Source organism: Homalodisca vitripennis, chromosome 3 (assembly GCF_021130785.1).
Source record: "Homalodisca vitripennis isolate AUS2020 chromosome 3, UT_GWSS_2.1, whole genome shotgun sequence".
Classification (NCBI taxonomy): domain Eukaryota; kingdom Metazoa; phylum Arthropoda; class Insecta; order Hemiptera; family Cicadellidae; genus Homalodisca; species Homalodisca vitripennis.
Window position 1 is genome coordinate 206,573,418 of NC_060209.1, and position 18,526 is coordinate 206,591,943.

The 18,526-nt window shown below is 38.6% G+C and overlaps 1 protein-coding gene across 1 annotated transcript in view; it reads right to left on the bottom strand.

Annotated features, from left to right (window-relative positions):
• LOC124358058 (phosphatidylinositol 4-phosphate 3-kinase C2 domain-containing subunit beta-like) overlaps positions 1–18,526 on the bottom strand; it is a 212,912-nt gene that overhangs the window by 94,716 nt on the left and 99,670 nt on the right. The window contains 2 exon segments of the mRNA XM_046810345.1: positions 1,590–1,659; positions 15,545–15,627. Of these exon segments, the coding sequence (XP_046666301.1) occupies positions 1,590–1,659; positions 15,545–15,627 (153 nt within the window).

Consider the following 18,526-nt stretch of genomic DNA (forward strand, 5'->3'; position numbering starts at 1 on the left):
TGTGTCGTGCACAACACAAGACTAATGAACGGTGCACAACACAAAAGCCAAATTCCTGGTCCAGTTTGATACAGAGGTGGACAAGTAAACTAGCTAAGATACAGAGGATACTCCTATTACCGTCCTGGCGAGAAGGTTCGAGCAGGCGTGTCGACGCTGCACCAACACAAGCCTAATATCATGGGTCCAGCTTGATACAGGTGGTGGACAAGTAAATACTATAAGATACAGAGATACTCCTATTACCGTAGCTGAACGAGAGGTCGTGGCAGGCTGTCGACGTTTGCACCTACACAAGCCTAATATCCTGGTCCCAGTTTGATACAGTGGGGACAAGTAATACTACTAAGATACAGAGGATCTCCTATAACCGTCCATGGGGGTGAGTCGAGGCAGGCTTGGTCGACGTGCACCAACACAGCCTAATCAACCCCCACCCCCCCCCACACCCCCCCCCCACCACCCACCCCCCCCCCCCCCCACCCCCCCCCCCCCTCCCACCACCCACCCACCACCCCCCCCCCCCCCCCCCCCCCCACCACAACCCTCCACCACCCCCCACCCACCCCACCCACCCTCCCACCCCCCCCCCCCCCGACCCCCCACCCCCCCCCCCCACCCCCTCCCCCCACCCACCCCCCCCACACCCCCCCCCCCCCGCCACCCCCACCCCCCACCCCCCCCCCCAGTGACCCCCACCCCCCCCACCCCACCCCCCCCCACCCCCCCCCCCCCCCACCCCCCCCCCCACCCACACCAAGCCCCCCACCAACCCCCACCCCCACCCCCCCCCCCCCCAACACCCAACCCCCCCCCCCCCCCACCACACCCCCCCCCACCACCACCACCCCAAACCAACCACACACCATCACACCCCCCCAAACCCCCCCCCCCCACCACCCACACCCACACCCCCCCCCCGCAAGCTAATATCATGGTCACCAGCTGATACAGGTGGGTGGACAAGTAACCACTAAGAACAGAGATACTCCTTTTACGTCTGGCGAGGAGGGTCGAGCAGGCTGTCGACGTGCACCAACACAAGCTAATTTCCTGGTTCGCAGTTTGATACAGTGGGTGAAAAGTAAAACACTAAGATACAGAGATACTCCTATTTACCGTCCTGGTGAGAGGTCGAGGCAGGCTGTCGGTCGCCTGCACCTACACAAGCCTAATCGACGTGCACCAACACAAGCCTAATATCTGGTCCAGTTTGATTACAGTGGTGGACAAGTAAACTACTAAGATACAGAGATACTCCTATTACCGTCCTGGCGAGAGGTCGAGGCAGGCTGTCGACGGTGACCAAACAGCCTATTATCCTGGGTCCAGCGTGATACAGTGGTGGACAAGTAAACTACTAAGATACAGAGATACTCCTATTACCGTCATGCGAGGAAGGTGCGAGGAGGCTGTCGACCGTGCAACAACACAAGATAATATCCTGGTCCAGTTTGATCAGTGGTGGACAAGTTAAAATTACTAAGAGTCCAGAGATTATCCTATTTTACCGTCCTGGCCCGATGTAGGTCGAGGAGGCTGTCGACGTGCACCAACAACCAGCTAATATCTGGTCCAGCTTGATACACTGTTGGACATACTCGTTAGTCTGAAAGTTGAGTATGATTGAGAAGTCAGGTACTCGGCCAGACCCCACACCTGGACACAATAAAAGTTAGTTTTAGTGCTGGATAATAATTTTAAAAATATAATATACCGTACATAAACTATACATAACTTCAAAAGCTGCAAAAGTCACTGGCTTTTCTGTAAGGAAACATCACTCTAAAATATTTAATTACAAATATCAGTCAAAAACGGAACAATTTTTATTTAGTAAAAATTGTTCAAAAGATGTATTAAAAACGCTTTTTAATGTAATACCTTTGATATGATCTCTTAAAAATCAATTTTATAATTTGAAAAATTCAACGTACACAACCTTGTAAAAATGTAAATTTTTGAAATTAAATATCATGATTGTAATTGTTACATGCTAAAACATATATTTTTAATAATTGTCATTGTAGTATTTTAGAAAATGTTTTAGATTTAAAACATTTGTGGGATAGGCACATAGAAAGTGTCTGCAAAAAGGTCAGAGTCTACTCTTGTAAACTATACTAGCAATATTTACCCTGTAAAACACTGTTAACAATATATGATGCACTGTGTGAATCTGTTAAAAGATATGGGGAAATGCATCTAACTATCATTTAAAAAATATAGAAAACCTACAAAGACAGACACTTAAATGTATTATGCCAAATAATTTGAAAGTATTGCAAGATGCTGATGTTTTCCAAAACAAACCACAAACAGAAAAATTTTTTAAATTTTTAATAATTAATGATTATTTAAGAGTTGACACATAAAATAAAAATCACATACTTACTTGGTGAGAAAAAACTATCTTGTTGTACCTAAATTCAGCAATAAACATGGAAGTAAAACTCTGGAAGTTTATGTGCCTACAGTTTTTTTAACATGCTGCCAAACAATGTTAAAAATGGTAAAAGTTGTAAATGATTTTAAATTGTATTAAAAAAGTTGTTATGAAAAAATGAAATTTAGTATTACTAGTTGTTGTTGTGTTGTTTTGTTTCTTTGTAGCTGTATTAATCTGTTTTTCCCCATATTATACTAAATGGATCCATTGTACATAATTATATTAATTGATGTTATTGATTAATGATAGTTTGTTATGATTGTTATTGAAAATACATTCCAAATACCGGGTGTATAAAAAAGAATGACCTGATTTTGTACGGCAATAATTACGAAACATAAGGCGTGTGGGCAAGGAAATCTGTGTATTTAGAATGGGCATGGCCCAAAGTTTCATAAAATCGCCGCTAGATGTCGGTCAATGCATCTTCTTCGTTTCCAGTCAGTCTGAAGTAAAATGGCGTCCGCTCAATAAAAGGCGTTTTGTGTGTTGCAGTTTGCCAAGGATGAGTCAGTTGTTTTGGTCCAGCGTGCTTTTCATCGTCGTTTCGGCATTGATCCGCCTTCACCTAAAAACATTCGTCGATGGTATCGCCAATTTGAAGAGAAAGGGTGCTTGTGCAAAGGTAAAAGTTCAGGCCGACCTCTCACTTCTGACGAAATGGTGGAAACAGTTCGGCAAACGTATGAGCGCAGTCCACGAACGTCTACTCGCCGTGCAAGCACACAACTGGGTATGCCTCACATGACTGTCTGGCGAGTGTTAAGACGTCTTTTGCTGTACAAACCATACAGACTAAAATTAGTACACGCTCTCCGGGTTGGTGATAAAAGGAAACGTGTTAAATTTAGTAATGCTCTACTTGAGGACATGGCAGTGGATACAATTTTATCACGATTAATTTTCAGTGATGTAGCAACATTTCATACTAGTGGTAAAGTAAACCGACATAACGTGCGCATATGGGGACTCGAACAACCTCACGACGTTATTCAGCATGAACGAGACTCGCCGAAAGTGAAAGTTTTTTGTGCAGTCTCTCGTAAAAAAGTGTACGGTCCCTTCTTGTTTGAGGGAGACACTGTGAATGGAATAAGCTATCTTCAAATGCTGCAGAAATTGCTTTTCCCACAACTTCAGGCAGACTCTGGTGACTTCATTTTCCAACAGCATAGAGCTCTGCCTCACTGGCACAACAATGTTTGGCAGCTTCTCAACAACACTCTGCCCCACCGCTGGATAGTGCGCACGGGACCTCGAGAAAATGCCCTTTCATTCTTGGCATCCAAGATCACCAGACTTGACGACCCCATGCGACTTTTTCTTGTGGGGATATGTGAAGGAAAAAGTGTTTGTTCCTTCTGTAACTCATGACATCGAAGAACTAAAGAACAGAATAACTGTCGCAATAAGGTCTGTGAACGCAGATAAGTTGTGTAAGGTTTATGAGGAATTTAGCTATCATCTGGATGTTGTTCGTTCTGTTGCTGGTGGACATATAGAACATTTGTAATAACATACCTAAAACTTTAAGATTTTGTGAGTATTTTGCAATAAATATTATTTTTTTAGTATATTTTTAGCAATTTTTGGAAAATAATTTATCTAAATTCAAATCTAAAGCGAAAGATTATTTAATAAATTTATCTCTTTATTCGCTAGATGAATATTTTCTCAGCTAGATTTAAGCAATTCTGACCTAACTGTTGTAAGGCTAGGAGGGGCCATTCTATGTTTGGTATAACATAATATATTTTAATATAAATAAAATCTATATTAAAGTCCTATCTAGTATTACGTCTTGACCATTTGTAATTTGACGCTATTTATTGTACCTTTGTACATAATATGAATAAAGAATGTTTGAATCTTGAATCTTGAATAGATATTGAGTTTTAAAATCAGGTCATTCATTTTGATACACGCTGTAAAATTAAGTCAACTAAAACCCTTTTAACCCTTTTGATCCCAGAACTTTTCGCAAGGGTGTTTGCTCCAGTCCCGGCTATGATTTATTAAAAATGTAGTGCTTTGACAAAAATTACACCAAATGTTTATTTATCGATGGATTTTCATGATTCTTTTTTCAAATATACTTCTTTAAGACTAAAATAACATAAACTTACCTAGAATTATAATAAACATGAACAAAACATTTTATGAGAAAAATTTTACTTACCAAAATAAACATTTACAAAATTTTCAGGTTCCATTTTTTATACAGTGCATAAAAAATCAGTCCCAAAATAAAGCATATTGCCTTTGTACACATAAAATTGAGATGTATTCCAAATTTTCACTTAGTTATATTTAAAAACTAGCTGTTACCCGCGGCTTCGCACGCAATTTTTAGAACCAAAGTCCTTATAAAAAGCAATTATGATGTAATATGATGGGAGTCCTACAAACATTTTAAAACGTAAGTAGGCATACATCAGGTAGATATTATTTAAGTTCATGGTAAATAGTATCAGAGTTTAACTTAATTATTATATCATGTTTGGCACGTTTAGGAGCATTTCTGGTTCTAATTAATTATATACAATAGACAATAGACAACTCTTTATTTGACATATTCATAGAGAACAGCCATGCGTCAATATTAGATAAGGTTCAGTATCAATTTATACGTTGAATGAGGTATTCAGGAATTCTCCCTCCGAGTAGAATGGTCGATCCAGAAGCCATGCTGTCAGCTGTTTCTTGAGGCGCTTTGGATGTTCCCTCCTTAGGTGCTCTGGCAGGTTATTGAAAAAGAGGGCACCTTTGTAGGTGGGTTTTTTCCCGACAGACTCAGGTGGTGTTGGGGAAGTGAGAAGTTTGCTGCATGTCTAGTGTTATACTGGTGAAGATCTCTATGTCTCGGCTGCGTTGTTGAGATGGTGTGCATAATTGTTTCCCTGATGTAAAGTGAAACTGCTGTTAGAATTTTCAGCTCTTTAAAAGGTTCTCTGCAACTGTCCCGATAGTTAAGATCTGCTAGGCATCTAATCGCTCTTTTCTGCTTTAGAAGCACCCTTTCTAGGTTGTTTTTTGATGCTCCTCCCCATGTTGCAATGCCGTAGCTTAGGTGGGACTCGAAAAGGGCAAAGTAGGCAACTCTGACTGAGTCTGGGCTGCATACTTGCTTGATTCTGCGGATGACATAGAGGCCTGAGCACAGCTTCTTGCAGAGTTGGTCTACGTGGGGTTTCCAGGAGAGCTTTGAATCAATTATGATGCCCAAGTATTTTGTGCTGTTTTGTGTAAGTAGTCCAGGTAGTGATATGGTTGTGTTATTGCGTCTGGTGGTGAAGGTCATCTGCACTGTTTTGCTTTCATTTAAAACTAGGTCGTTGGTGGAGCAGTATTGTTTGGTTCTCTGGAATTGTAAGTTTGTTTTCTCTTCTAGCATTTCAAGTGTTCTGTCTGTAAACGTGAGGACAGTGTCGTCTGCGTACATAACGGTGTGTCCATTTTCTGCTATCCATCCTGGCATGTCATTTGTGAGAAGCAGAAATAGGACTGGTCCCAGTACCGATCCTTGTGGTACACCCTTTTGTATATCAGCGGTTCTGGAATGGGCCTTGTATTTTGTGTTGTTTTTTATATAATTTATTTCCACAAGTTGTTTTCTTTTACTAAGGTAACTGGCAAACCATTGTTCTGCTCTCCCTCTCACACCAGGTTCCTTAGCTTGAAGAGTAGGAGATCATGGTTCAGGCAGTCGAAAGCCTTACTAAAGTCGAGAAACAGGCTAGTAGCAGTGCAACCTTCTTCTAGTTGATCTAAAATATGTTCTGTTAACTGAATTATGGCTGTGGTGGTAGATCTGCCTTTCAGAAATCCATGTTGCTGTTTATTGAGGAGGTTGTGTTGTTCAAGGTAGAGCAAGAGTTTGTTAAGTACTACCTTTTCAATGATTTTCGAGAATGTTGAGATCAGGGAGATTGGCCTGTAGCTATTTCTTTCAGTGGTTGGTCCAGTTTTGAATTTTGGGTAAACTTTTGCAATTTTCAGTTTGTCTGGGAAAACTCCTTGTGAGAATGACTTGCTTATTACGTCTGTCAAGGGTAATAACATTTCATATTTACAAGATTTTATCACTTTAGCTGATATTTCATCAACTCCGGCTGAGTTTTTTGGTTTTAGGGAGTCAATGGCTGTTTGGACTTCGTCTTGCGTGACTGGTCTGAGCTGGAAGATATGATTTGTTGTTGATGAGTCTGGTAACATATTAATTCTTGTGTTATTACTATTTTGAAGTGTCCTTTCAGCTATTGTTGAGAAAAAGTCAATCAGATAGTTTGAAACTTCTATCGGGTCGTCTACTATTTTATTGTTAATTTGTAAGTGAAGCGGTTTGTCTGGACTGCATTTAACTTTTTTTCACAGTTTATTGTACGCCACAGTGCTTTTGATTTATTTTCTGCTCTGTTGATGTGGTCTGTAGCTTTTTCTTTCCTTAGCATTTTTAGATGTTGGTCATATACCTTTTTCTTTGCAGCTGTTCTAACTTTGTCTTCTGCTAGTCCTGTAGTCTGCTCCATTTCCAGGGCTTTTATGTACTCATCCTTAAGTTTAGTACATTCTTGATCCCAGCACTGAGTTTTCTTAGGTTGTCTGGCTCTTGACGTTTTCAGTGGGCATGCATAGTTTAGTATGGACTGAATTATGTTATGGAATTTGTTGTAGGCTTCATCTGCATCATGAGTTAGAATCACACTTTCCCAGTTTTGTACCTGTAGTTGTATTTTGAGTAGGTCTATTGCTTTTTTGTTGAAAATTCGTATTTTTTCTTTAACGTTGTTTATGGCAGGTTTTTTGGTGATTACTGTGGCTAGTTGTGCTGTGTGGTCTGATAGCACTGATACTATAACTGATGTCTGTATTTGTTGAGGGTCAATGTTTGTACATATCCAGTCTATTGATTTTGCTGTGTCTCTGGTGACTCGTGTGGGCGGCAGGTTCAGTCTTGTGATGTTGAAAGGTATTAGGAATTCCTCTATTTTTGTTTCCTCAACGCTGTCAACTAAATTGTCCACGTTGATGTCACCCATTATTACTATTTGTTTACCAGCACCAAGTGCTCTGTCAAGTTGATCTGAGAGGATGTCTATAGCTTGTTCTAGGTTTCCGCTTGGTGGCCTGTAGACTCCCAGCACTAGAAGTGTTTGCCTGCGCATTTATAATATTAGTGGGATAACTTAAATATAGGTTTATAACTAAAAAAGTGCGCATTAAGTTTCATAGGCACAACATTGCAAAAATCAGATGAAAATAAATGCAAATAACAATTAATAAAGCTACTTGTAAAATTACAAATTATAACAAAAGAAACACAAATAATTATATTTTAGTTTTCTTCAAATGTATTTATGATGTCTTATTGTGATAAAATGTGTTGTACATACACAACACTTGTGCAGTAGAAAACACTTGGTGTGTAGTCCTTTTTACATCTTTTTACAAATGTAGCTAGATTTGTTCCTCTGTCAACCCATGCTGGTGTTGGCTGCACTAAATCCACAGCAATTTATTTCCTTCTTGTTATGAAGTTTTAAAAAAAAGAGGGTAATCTTCCAACATCGCCTCCACCTTGCTTTTCATCATCACTGACATAGTGTCTAGAATGGGGTGTCTCTGTTCTTTTGTATCAAACCATTCAGATGATGAACTTTCCAACTACAGTCACTAAAAATGTTAGTCTTGTCATAGGATTGGTGGTATTTTGTTTGTACAAGATATATGAGTTCAGAATCATCCTAGATCAAAAATTAAAAGTAATCTTTTTCCAAAATTTTGCCGACCTGTGGTCACCCATGTATGGTTGTAACATTTGATCATGGCCGTCCACACCGCCCATATAGTTATTATATTTTCTTATTATTTTAGGTTTAGTAGTAATATATACTTTATTTACTCTTTTTCTTGTTCCCCAGCTTTATAGGCAGTTGATAACAACATTACAGGATATTTTGGAGACTTTCTTTGTCTATAACCAAGTAACAACATTGCATTTTTCCTTTTATATTTCCTTTGCCCGATTGTGTAATTTGTTTTAATTTCCCTTTCTATTCATTCTCACTGTTCCAGTCAAATGGGTACACTTTCTGTACAAAGCTTTGGCCAATCTAATAGAGGTAAAAAAAATTATCAACAAATAAATTAAATCCTTTGTACAAACAACCAGCTACATCAAGAAGTTTCATAACAACATTGTAAGCCAGGCCTGTTTCTCTTACTTGTTGTCTATCTGTATTCTTTGTTCCTTTGAAGACAAAAACATGCACACATTAGTGTGTTACTGCATCACACAATATCCACAATTTGATACCAAATCTATGTTGCTTTTTAGGGAGATACTGCATCAAAGGGTTGTGACATTTAGTCGGTATAATACTCTCATCAATAGATAGGCACCTATTGGGACTATAATGGTGCTTAGATATCCTATTCATGTGATCTATTAGGGGTTGAACACGGGCACAAGGGTCATAATTGGCTCCTTAGGTTTAGGAAGGTTCCGTGTGTCAACTATATGACAATAAGCCAAAATATCTTGGAATCCGTTCCTGCTCATCATTCTCCCAAACCATTTATAATTCTGTCTGTCAGATTTCCACCAGTAACTTGCAAAGGTTGGTTTGTGATTTAGACCCACATTTATTAGGATACAAATAAAAGCTTGTATTTTCGCAGTTATAACTTTGAGCCATGTTCTTAAGCTATCATTCAGTCCCAAACTCGAATTGTACTTTGTAACAACTCTCTCAGCATACAGATTTGTATATTTTGCAAACAGTTCCATCAGTGTAACAGTGAAAAACAACCTAAAATAAGCAATTGCTGGTGTATTCATGGGAGGGTAATGTATCAAGCCGGGCAACTCTAAGAATGAAAATGAATCAACGTAACCTGGAACATTGTCTGCAGTAACATCAACCCACCCTTGAGCATTTTCTCCACTGGAATCATCAGTTGAATCACCATTAGTAGGTCTAGGCCTAGGCCAGGGAGGTCGTCTTGGTTACTGATGTAGAGTAGGCTTAGTCCTTACATTTTCGTTACTATTGTCAGATCATTATCCGTCTCATCCACTACTGTCAACTGCACTATGAGAGTTATTTAAATACTGTCATCACTGGAATCATCAGTTGAATCACCATTAGTAGGTCTAGGCCTAGGCCAGGGAGGTCGTCTTGGTTACTGATGTAGAGTAGGCTTAGTCCTTACATTTTCGTTACTATTGTCAGATCATTATCCGTCTCATCCACTACTGTCAACTGCACTATGAGAGTTATTTAAATACTGTCATCACTGGAATCATCAGTTGAATCACCATTAGTAGGTCTAGGCCTAGGCCAGGGAGGTCGTCTTGGTTACTGATGTAGAGTAGTCTTAGTCCTTACATTTTCGTTACTATTGTCAGATCATTATCCGTCTCATCCACTACTGTCAACTGCACTATGAGAGTTATTTAAATACTGTCATCACTGGAATCATCAGTTGAATCACCATTAGTAGGTCTAGGCCTAGGCCAGGGAGGTCGTCTTGGTTACTGATGTAGAGTAGTCTTAGTCCTTACATTTTCGTTACTATTGTCAGATCATTATCCGTCTCATCCACTACTGTCAACTGCACTATGAGAGTTATTTAAATACTGTCATCATTGGAATCATCAGTTGAATCACCATTAGTAGGTCTAGGCCTAGGCCAGGGAGGTCGTCTTGGTTACTGATGTAGAGTAGTCTTAGTCCTTACATTTTCGTTACTATTGTCAGATCATTATCCGTCTCATCCACTACTGTCAACTGCACTATGAGAGTTATTTAAATACTGTCATCACTGGAATCATCAGTTGAATCACCATTAGTAGGTCTAGGCCTAGGCCAGGGAGGTCGTCTTGGTTACTGATGTAGAGTAGTCTTAGTCCTTACATTTTCGTTACTATTGTCAGATCATTATCCGTCTCATCCACTACTGTCAACTGCACTATGAGAGTTATTTAAATACTGTCATCACTGGAATCATCAGTTGAATCACCATTAGTAGGTCTAGGCCTAGGCCAGGGAGGTCGTCTTGGTTACTGATGTAGAGTAGTCTTAGTCCTTACATTTTCGTTACTATTGTCAGATCATTATCCGTCTCATCCACTACTGTCAACTGCACTATGAGAGTTATTTAAATACTGTCATCACTGGAATCATCAGTTGAATCACCATTAGTAGGTCTAGGCCTAGGCCAGGGAGGTCGTCTTGGTTACTGATGTAGAGTAGGCTTAGTCCTTACATTTTCGTTACTATTGTCAGATCATTATCCGTCTCATCCACTACTGTCAACTGCACTATGAGAGTTATTTAAATACTGTCATCACTGGAATCATCAGTTGAATCACCATTAGTAGGTCTAGGCCTAGGCCAGGGAGGTCGTCTTGGTTACTGATGTAGAGTAGGCTTAGTCCTTACATTTTCGTTACTATTGTCAGATCATTATCCGTCTCATCCACTACTGTCAACTGCACTATGAGAGTTATTTAAATACTGTAATCACTGGAATCATCAGTTGAATCACCATTAGTAGGTCTAGGCCTAGGCCAGGGAGGTCGTCTTGGTTACTGATGTAGAGTAGTCTTAGTCCTTACATTTTCGTTACTATTGTCAGATCATTATCCGTCTCATCCACTACTGTCAACTGCACTATGAGAGTTATTTAAATACTGCCATCACTGGAATCATCAGTTGAATCACCATTAGTAGGTCTAGGCCTAGGCCAGGGAGGTCGTCTTGGTTACTGATGTAGAGTAGTCTTAGTCCTTACATTTTCGTTACTATTGTCAGATCATTATCCGTCTCATCCACTACTGTCAACTGCACTATGAGAGTTATTTAAATACTGTCATCACTGGAATCATCAGTTGAATCACCATTAGTAGGTCTAGGCCTAGGCCAGGGAGGTCGTCTTGGTTACTGATGTAGAGTAGTCTTAGTCCTTACATTTTCGTTACTATTGTCAGATCATTATCCGTCTCATCCACTACTGTCAACTGCACTATGAGAGTTAATTAAATACTGTCATCACTGGAAAAATTGTCATCTTCATTCATCACTTGGTGAATAGTATTTTCACTAATAGGTGAATGTGCCCGTTTCATTTTGAATCACTACAAACAATCATAAACTTGTTGTGAACATTAAACTTCCAAATAAAAGACCATAACAAAAACAAGACCAGCAAACAATTGATGACGCGGCACATGGCACCGAGCAGTCACAGCCTTCTAATTCGAAATAAACAGCTTTGCTATATCGAATTACAAGTGCCTTTACATACTATACCTTTATAAAGGTGTTTATTAGAAGTGCTTTAATATATATAAGAAGTATTTTACCGATTATATTACATTTTTTTAAATATTTTGTGAACGTCTGAAATATTGAACGTTCAATACTATATATATATTTATTTATTTTGTTGTTCTTTGAATAATTTTTTCTGAAATTTAAAAACATGTTCTTGAGTATATTAAGTTGAATTATGCATATTTTATATTTATTTCTTCTGTTTGGTGTTGTTGTTATTGTTATCCTTGAGTATTTATTTATTGTTGTTAGGATTAAGTTTTTTTTAGAAATGTTAATTTTTTGCTATTGTTTTTCTTGAGAATTTTTGGTATGTTAATTTGAAATTTGTATTTATTGTTTTGTATATTGTAACTGCATTATTGGTGAGGTGTTCAAAAACTCTTGTAATAAAACTGCATGGACTTGACCAAAAATTAATTTCAAAGAATAGAATTAGTAATTAGTATATTTAGTGAAAATGCAGACAAACCAAAATGGGTTTTTTGCATTTATGAATAAAATTATTTGTAATTGTTGTTATTTCAAAGAATAAAAAAACATCACACCATTTTCACTGCATTAATTTACAAGTTATTTAAAAATATACCATTTGTACAAATACTGCGTCAACAAGTTAACCTTCAATATATACAAAACTCTGACAGCACAACAAAAGCACTATGGAGTGTTATAAATAGTGAGAGACTTAGCAATAAGACTAGTCAAACATGCCCTAAGCTTAACATTAACAATATAACTATAGATGACCCAGAGGAAGTAGCTGAAAACCTCAACACCTATTTCACCCAAATAGCAGATATCACAATAGAACAAAATAATTTACTACCAACTGACAGAATAGATGAGGACCAGAATCTCCTACACACTCCTCCGATACAATCATTTAAACTAACACCTACAACCTGGATAGAAGTACAAAAGGTAATTCAGAATCATAAAAATAAATCATCCAGTGGTTTAGATGAATACTCTTCAAAAATTGTTAAATACTGTGTGCAAGAAATCTTCCATCCTCTCGCAGCCATAGTCAACAAGTCTTTTGCCCAAGGCCACTTCCCTACAAAGCTCAAAATTTCTAAAGTCTATGCAAAGCACAAAAAAGGACTAAAATCAGAGCCCCAAAACTATAGGCCCATCTCACTGATATCGACTTTCTCAAAAGTTATAGAGAAACTTGTGCTGAACAGGCTGATGGTTTACCTTAAACACCATAATTTAATAGCAGATAACCAGCATAGATTTCAAAAGGGCAAATCTACAATTTCTGCAATCATAAGCCTGGTTGAATCAATTATTGACAGTATTGATGAAGAAAAGTATGTAACAGCTCTTTTCATTGACTACAGCAAGGCCTTCGACTGCCTGGGACATGATCTTATTTCCGAAAAGCTCAAAACTCTTGGTATAAGAGGTAAAGAGAACATGTGGTTCATAAGCTACTTACAAGGAAGATCTCAAGTTGTGGAGGTCCAGGATACCAAATCTGGCCTTACTAGCTCATATATATCAACTCAAAAACCACTAACAAGAGGAGTCCCTCAAGGATCCGTGCTCGGCCCCATACTTTTTATACTATTCACCAATGACTTCCCAGCTTTTATTGAAAACTATAGTACTGACTGTATAATGTATGCAGATGACACTACACTCCTTGTTAAAAATGACTCTACGGAAGAACTATCTACTAACTCACTAACAGCTTTACAAGGAGCTGTTAAGTATAGTGTATCAAATGACCTGGCATTAAATACTGAAAAGACAACACAAGTGCACTTTAGCAAGAAAAAAGGAATACCTGCAGATGTCCCAGATATAACTGTCCTCAACCAAGTCAAATTTCTGGGCTTAACACTTGACAGTGGACTTTCGTGGACTGAACATGTAAACACTATCTCCAACAAGATATGCACTGGAATTTACGTTATGAAACGTATAAAAACAGTTTGTACTCAAGCAGCAGCTAAGGCTGCGTACTATGCGCTTGTTGAGTCTCATATAAGATATGGCTTAATCATCTGGGGTACTTCTAATGGAAATCTGAATAAGATTCTGATACTGCAAAAAAGAGCAATTAGATCCCTTGCCAATCTTGAGCCTCAACAAAGCTGCAGAGAAGCATTCCAAACTCTGGGGATACTCACTGTACCAGCTCTTTATATTTATGAATCTATCATACATGTTTCCCGACTCAATCTGCAAACCCTTGGAGATGTCCACAACTACCCTACCCGCCACGCCTCTAGATATATACTGCCTCAGCATAGAACAGCACTTTTTGAGAAAAAACCATCCTATGCAGGAAGAAAATTTAGAAATCTCCTACCGGAGAACTTACAAAGTCTAACTGGAAATGCACTAAAGGAACCACTTAAAAATTTCCTTCTTAAGAAGACAATCTACAACATAGAAGAGTTCAAAGAAGCTGTATAAACTCTCTCTCTATATGTATATGTATATCTTACTTTATATTCTATTGTAAAACTTGACAAAATTACTGTACTTAATGTTCATGTAATAAAGATATTTGAATTTGAATTTGACTGCTTTTAGGTAGATTGTCCTGAACATCTATGGTAGTGTAACGTCACTGGACATGATTCCTAGCCTAAAACCCTGTTCAAAAGTTTTTAAATATATACATAAAACACAACTTGTGAAATTGTAACTGTCTTCTTATAAATTCCTTGGCTAAGTTCGTTGGTCAGCTGGATACACCATTTCGTTTCAATATTGTGGTTGTTTAATTATGAGTCTAGAGAAAAAACAGTGGTATTGACTGGAATGCTCAATGTAATGAGTAAGTGTTCTGAATGCTTATAACATCTACGAAAAATGTTGTAATAAACAATTGTTTTGCATCTCAAACAGGTTTTGATATATCAATTACATATATAATCCCAAAAGAATTTTTCTACCATCTAAGAACTAGTAATAGGAATGCTGAAACAAGTTTCAAACTTACTACAAAAATTGATCTCATAAATATCTCGACTCAGTTGTTGGCCCAGCTTGGTACGCTGTTTCATTTTATTAGGGTGGTTGTTCAGGTTGTTCAAACTTTAAAAAAGATCACAAAAATAAAAAGTGTTCTGGAATACTTATAACTTTTCCTAAAATTTTTGTTATATACAATTTATTTATCTCAAACGGGTTTTGAGATTCAATTAAATGTAAATCAAATGGGAATAAATAATAATAGGCTATTTCAACTGTCACAAAATCTACCTACTTCTGGCTGAGCTGGAAGGAATATTTTGTATCATTTTGAAGGTTAAAATGATACATGGTAGTATGTAATAATTAATATTATTTAACCCAAGAGTTGTAGAATTTCAATGAAACCATATCCAGCGCCTTTTTTAAGTACAGATATACAAAATCTATGGTTGACAACCAAATCTAGTTAGCTCAGACATCCCAAAACTCACCCTAAAAAACAAGGGAGAACATTATCACTACAAACACCATGGCCTACAATCTCTCAAAAACATTCTCCTAGAAGACTACTCAGTTTCACAAGTTTCTCTCCATACCAAAGAGTAACTATTAGAAAAACGTTTTGCTAATGGAATCAGGTACAATAACCTTAAACTATTTCCCACCTATTTAAAGGATATGAAACAAAATGGTTGTTCAGCAAACACGTAATAAGACTGAATGATTTAGAAAATACTATAATTGGTGTTCCAAAGGGAAACAATTACAATAAATTGACAAATTGTTTCAAATAGTTAAAATTATAAGACTATACCTTTAACACATAATCTGTAGCTGAGCCAGCATCCAACAAACCACAAACAATGTTCTCCAACACGAGTTCAACACTGCAGCTCACTGAAACAACATAACATTAACAAATAATCTGTAGCCAGGCCAGCATTCTCAACAAACCACAAACAATGTTCTCCAACACGAGTTCAGCACTGCAGCTCACTGAAACAACATAACATTAACAAATAATTTGTAGCCAGGCCAGCATTCCCAACAAACCACAATGTTCTCCAACACGAGTTCAACACTGCAGCTCACTGAAACAACATAACATTAACAAATAATCTGTAGCCAGGCCAGCATTCCCAACAAACCACAAACAATGTTCTCCAACACGAGTTCAGCACTGCAGCTCACTGAAACAACTTAACATTAACAAATAATCTGTAGCCAGGCCAGCATTCCCAACAAACCACAAACAATGTTCTCCAACACGAGTTCAACACTGCAGCTCACTGAAACAACATAACATTAACAAATAATCTGTAGCCAGTCCAGCATTCCCAACAAACCACAAACAATGTTCTCCAACACGAGTTCAACACTGTAGCTCACTGAAACAACATAACATTAACAAATAATCTGTAGCCAGGCCAGCATTCCCAACAAACCACAAACAATGTTCTCCAACACGAGTTCAGCACTGCAGCTCACTGAAACAACATAACATTAACAAATAATCTGTAGCCAAACCAGCATTCCCAACAAACCACAAACAATGTTCTCCAACACGAGTTCAGCACTGCAGCTCACTGAAACAACTTAACATTAAGAAATAATCTGTAGCCAGGCCAGCATTCCCAACAAACCACAAACAATGTTCTCCAACACGAGTTCAACACTGCAGCTCACTGAAACAACATAACATTAACAAATAATCTGTAGTCAGGCCAGCATTCCCAACAAACCACAAACAATGTTCTCCAACACGAGTTCAGCACTGCAGCTCACTGAAACAACATAACATTAACAAATAATCTGTAGCCAGGCCAGCATTCCCAACAAACCACAAACAATGTTCTCCAACACGAGTTCAGCACTGCAGCTCACTGAAACAACATAACATTAACAAATAATCTGTAGCCAGGTCAGCATTCCCAACAAACCACAATGTTCTCCAACACGAGTTCAGCACTGCAGCTCACTGAAACAACATAACATTAACAAATAATCTGTAGCCAGGCCAGCATTCCCAACAAACTACAAACAATGTTCTCCAACACGAGTTCAACACTGCAGCTCACTCAAACAACATAACATTAACAAATAATCTGTAGCCAGGCCAGCATTCCCAACAAACCACAAACAATGTTCTCCAACACGAGTTCAGCACTGCAGCTCACTGAAACAACATAACATTAACAAATAATCTGTAGCCAGGCCAGCATTCTCAACAAACCACAAACAATATTCTCCAACACGAGTTCAACACTGCAGCTCACTGAAACAACTTAACATTAACAAATAATCTGTAGCCAGGCCAGCATTCCCAACAAACCACAAACAATGTTCTCCAACACGAGTTCAGCACTGCAGCTCACTGAAACAATTTAACATTAACAAATAATCTGTAGCCAGGCCAGCATTCCCAACAAACCACAAACAATGTTCTCCAACACGAGTTCAGCACTGCAACTCACTGAAACAACATAACATTAACAAATAATCTGTAGCCAGGCCAGCATTCCCAACAAACCACAAACAATGTTCTCCAACACGAGTTCAGCACTGCAGCTCACTGAAACAACATAACATTAACAAATAATCTGTAGCCAGGCCAGCATTCCCAACAAACCACAATGTTCTCCAACACGAGTTCAGCACTGCAGCTCACTGAAACAACATAACATTAACAAATAATCTGTAGCCAGGCCAGCATTCCCAACAAACCACAAACAATGTTCTCCAACACGAGTTCAGCACTGCAGCTCACTGAAACAACATAACATTAACAAATAATCTGTAGCCAGGTCAGCATTCCCAACAAACCACAATGTTCTCCAACACGAGTTCAGCACTGCAGCTCACTGAAACAACATAACATTAACAAATAATCTGTAGCCAGGCCAGCATTCCCAACAAACTACAAACAATGTTCTCCAACACGAGTTCAACACTGCAGCTCACTCAAACAACATAACATTAACAAATAATCTGTAGCCAGGCCAGCATTCCCAACAAACCACAAACAATGTTCTCCAACACGAGTTCAGCACTGCAGCTCACTGAAACAACATAACATTAACAAATAATCTGTAGCCAGGCCAGCATTCTCAACAAACCACAAACAATATTCTCCAACACGAGTTCAACACTGCAGCTCACTGAAACAACTTAACATTAACAAATAATCTGTAGCCAGGCCAGCATTCCCAACAAACCACAAACAATGTTCTCCAACACGAGTTCAGCACTGCAGCTCACTGAAACAATTTAACATTAACAAATAATCTGTAGCCAGGCCAGCATTCCCAACAAACCACAAACAATGTTCTCCAACACGAGTTCAGCACTGCAACTCACTGAAACAACATAACATTAACAAATAATCTGTAGCCAGGCCAGCATTCCCAACAAACCACAAACAATGTTCTCCAACACGAGTTCAGCACTGCAGCTCACTGAAACAACATAACATTAACAAATAATCTGTAGCCAGGCCAGCATTCTCAACAAACCACAAACAATATTCTCCAACACGAGTTCAACACTGCAGCTCACTGAAACAACTTAACATTAACAAATAATCTGTAGCCAGGCCAGCATTCCCAACAAACCACAAACAATGTTCTCCAACACGAGTTCAGCACTGCAGCTCACTGAAACAATTTAACATTAACAAATAATCTGTAGCCAGGCCAGCATTCCCAACAAACCACAAACAATGTTCTCCAACACGAGTTCAGCACTGCAACTCACTGAAACAACATAACATTAACAAATAATCTGTAGCCAGGCCAGC